This window comes from Anarrhichthys ocellatus, unplaced genomic scaffold (assembly GCF_004355925.1).
Source record: "Anarrhichthys ocellatus isolate YVR2014 unplaced genomic scaffold, GSC_Weel_1.0 scaffold3938, whole genome shotgun sequence".
NCBI classification, from domain to species: domain Eukaryota; kingdom Metazoa; phylum Chordata; class Actinopteri; order Perciformes; family Anarhichadidae; genus Anarrhichthys; species Anarrhichthys ocellatus.
Genome location: NW_022283912.1, coordinates 1 through 3,555, shown reverse-complemented (window position 1 = coordinate 3,555; position 3,555 = coordinate 1). Strand labels below are relative to the sequence as shown.

At 51.8% G+C, this 3,555-nt stretch overlaps 1 protein-coding gene across 1 annotated transcript; it reads left to right on the top strand.

Moving 5' to 3' along the window:
* Positions 1 to 6: 6 nt before the first annotated feature.
* On the top strand, positions 7 to 3,549 carry LOC116379230 (sortilin-related receptor-like). The gene is made up of 9 exons (XM_031841171.1): positions 7 to 381; positions 474 to 755; positions 903 to 1,022; positions 1,525 to 1,689; positions 1,826 to 2,000; positions 2,388 to 2,494; positions 2,696 to 2,888; positions 2,974 to 3,174; positions 3,357 to 3,549. The coding sequence occupies exons 1-9, from the start codon at positions 346 to 348 to the stop codon at positions 3,422 to 3,424; spliced, it is 1,347 nt and encodes a 448-aa protein (XP_031697031.1). The 5' UTR covers positions 7 to 345; the 3' UTR covers positions 3,425 to 3,549.
* Positions 3,550 to 3,555: the final 6 nt, after the last annotated feature.

The following is a 3,555-nucleotide window of genomic DNA, read 5'->3' as shown; positions in this document are numbered from 1 at the left end:
TTATTTATTCATCAAATATTTAATTTTGTTATTGAAGTCGTTTTGACAAAAACGAGTAAATAGATAATTTGACAAACACCTCATGTCGTGAGGAAAGAGCCTGAAAGATGTGAAGTACATGCCCACAAAACTGTACATGACATGACATGACATGACATGATGTCACAGTCTCTCACACTCTACCATTTACCAGGTGACCTCAGTAAGTCCTGAGGGTTCAGGGTTTGAGGTCTTAAGGGGGGCACTGGGATCAGGACTTTCCACTTTTAAAAGCCGTTCGTCTCTTTGTGTGCTGCAGCTCTTCCTCCTCCCTCTGTGATCGCTGACAGCATCACCGGCGACTCCATGAGCCTCTCGTTCAGCTTCAACTCTCAGTACGAGGTGAGAGCTTCTCTGTTTAGAATCAAACCCGCCTTCGGTTCGCTGGTCCCGTCTGTCGGTGTGACCGATGAGCTCCTCTCTGCTCCTCTCAGGTGAAGCAGTACGTAGTGATTCTGTCCTGGCAGTTTGACTCCCACGTCAAGGAGAGCAGGAACTACACGGTCACAGAGCGGATCCTCAAAGCGACCAACCTGACGGCGGGCACGGTGTACGAGGTGGCCGTGTGGGCTCACGCCACCATCGGAGACAGTCCCACCGCGCTGTCCCACCATCAGACCGCCGGAGCCCAGCCGGAGCGGCCCTTCCTCAAAACCCGGGCCCTCAACCAGACAGCCGTGGACTGCAGCTGGACCGTCAACAACACCCTCGCTCAGGTACACAGCCTTTAGCTCCTCCCCCCCAAATGAATCTTTGATATATTTTATAAAGGACAACTCGCTCACCAGAGAACCCTCTACTGATCCTCCTCACTGGCTGTGTGTGTGTGTGTGTGTGTGTGTGTGTGTGTGTGTGTGGTGCAGCTGTACGGTGTGTTTTACGCCACCTCCTTCCTGGATCTGTACCGGAGCCCCCGTCAGGTCAGCACCACGTCTCTCAGCCTCACGGTCACAGTGGACAGTGACGAGCAGTACCTCTTCCTGGTGAGTCTCTTTCTCAACGTCCTGTGAACTTCCTCTGAAGCTCTTTGCAGAAACCTCTTCACTCCACTTCAATACCCCGACGCCGCCAGGTGTCCTGATCCTGCTGACACCGAAGAGAGAAGCTCAACTCACACGTTACTTCAGAGGAGATGTGGAACGTCTTTCTCTGTGTAACTTAAAGTCACAGTGAGACTGATTGTTGACAGTCTGGGACCTGGTCCTCGTGTTTTATAGATCCACCTTCTTTTAATGTTTAAAGAGAAGAGAGGATATAAAGGCAAAGGGCAGACACAACCAAACACTTGATTATTCTATGTATATTTATTGTGGAAACCCTTTAACAAGGATCTAAAATAGTCAAATGTAGCATTCACAAACATGTATGAACTTTTAGCGACACACAACCCATTGAGTTAGTTTCTATGTGAGCTTGATTGACATGGTGGGTTAGATACCTGGACCATGATAACACATGTAATCCACCATGACTGTGATCCTCCAGGTGCGAGCCGTGTCCCCGTTCCTGGGCCCCCCCTCTGAGTACTCCGTGGTGAAGATGATCCCCAACGAGAGGCTGCCGCCCAGGAACCTCCATCGCGTACGGGTCGACAAGACGCAGGCCACGCTGAAGTGGCAGCCGCCCTACGACGCCCCCAACTCACCGCTGGTACGTACGGAACCGTCTCAGAGTATCGCTGAGGTCCAGAGTTAACGGTTCTGCTATCGGTACGTTAGACGTCTGCTCTGACTGACGGAGAGGCGTCTTCTCATCCGTGTGTTTTTGTGCTCGTGTCTTCCTGCAGACGTACGCGATCCACGTGCGCGACGTGATCCGTAAAGAGGAGTGGGACTACAAGCTGACCACCAGGAACAACACGGTGGAGTACCAGCTGAAGGGCCTGGAGCCCGGGGGACGCTACAGCGTCTCTGTCCGCCTGCGCAACATGAGCAAGGAGGCCGGCTTCACCCTCAGCACAGGTACGCCGGTTCACCTGTTTAGTTATCAACCTGTGTGTCCTCTCGCTGCACACATACGAGCCACATGAAGGGGTTATATATATGTGCACGTGACGGCTTCATACGTGGTGTCAAACTAAAAGACTGAGGCTGAAGCTGTGTGTTACAAAAAGTCTGCATCCTCCTCAGTGAACGATCCATGTGGAGCAAATATTAAAGGAGCAGCATTGTCCTCTCAGGGCTTCCGTACCGACAGGATTATGGTTATTTTGCGATCTGTATGTCCAACTGATTATATGTATCTTTAACTGTTAAGCCTCATGCTGAAGCATTACCTGTCCCCTTCCTACGAGCTCCACGTCTCGTCTTCACCTTCTCAAAGGAACATTATCTCCCTCTCTGATGCAGTTCCTCTTCAGGCTCCAGAGGCCTTGAAGATTTTGACGGAGAAAGACCACGTGTTCCTCTTGTGGAAGAGTCTGGCAGTCAGAGAGAAGGGCTTCAACGAGAGCAGGGTGAGACAGGAAACCTCTATGTTCACTGAACATTCCTACAGCCCTCTTTGCATAGAGGGTTGGACTACTGCATCTACCACTGTACAATACTAATACTTTGTATACTTCTGGTGAATAATGATCTTCTAACTCATTGAATATCGTCTAAAACTAGTTCTGTGCTCCTAACATCCTCCATCACCCCGTGTTTGCTGCTCACAGGGTTATGAGGTGCACGTGTACGACAGCGTGACCAACCAGACGTCCTACCTGGGAAACACCACGGAGACGTATTTCCGCATCAGCAGCCTGCTGCTGGGACACAACTACACCTTCTCGGTGCAGGCGCGCTGCCTGCTCAACAGCCAGCTGTGTGGGGATCCGGCGCTGCTGCTCTACAACCAGCTGTCAGCAGGTAGTGGAACACACGCACACATGATTTAAAAAGGACGAAATAGTGCCAATAGTCATACACATTTACCTTACTTCCTCGTGTCCAGGGGCCAGAGGCGAGGGCCACACGGGGGACGTGGCGGCGGTGGTGGTCCCGGTCCTTTTCCTGCTGCTGCTGGGGGTGTGCGGCGGACTGGTGGCGCTCTACTTGCGACACCGCCGGCTGCAGAACAACTTCACCGCCTTCGCCAACTCCCATTACAACTCACGCCTGGGCTCCGCCATTTTCTCCTCCGGGGATGAACTGGGTGAGACATTTTAAGATGTGTTTTTTTGATCATTTGGGTTCAGAACCTGGTTGTGGTACTTGACTGGACTCTTCAAGAGGATAATAATGTACTTTAGTAGGTTGAGTAAGTTAGCTGTTAGCGCCATTAGTAATAACATTTCCTTAAACGTTCCTCTCTCCTCCTCCTCCTTCCCTCTCAAGGTGATGATGATGAAGATGCTCCGATGATCAGCGGCTTCTCAGACGACGTTCCCATGGTCATCGCGTAGGGAGAGGTCCCCCCTCCTCCATTTCCTGTTTCTCTCTTCTCACCATCCCCCCCACCACCCCCCCAACTCCCCATCATCGGGTGCGGTACGACGGAGCGAAGAAGAAACCGGCGGAAACTTCGCCGCCCCCC

What these genes read in the sequence shown, in the direction of transcription:
- LOC116379230 (XM_031841171.1), top strand. Translation starts at nt 346, where the DNA reads ATGAGCCTCTCGTTCAGCTTCAACTCTCAGTACGAG. An exon ending in AGGGCTTCAACGAGAGCAGG is followed by an intron (nt 2,495 to 2,695) that starts GTGAGACAGGAA and finishes TGCTGCTCACAG; the next exon opens with GGTTATGAGGTGCACGTGTA. An exon ending in CTACAACCAGCTGTCAGCAG is followed by an intron (nt 2,889 to 2,973) that starts GTAGTGGAACAC and finishes CCTCGTGTCCAG; the next exon opens with GGGCCAGAGGCGAGGGCCAC.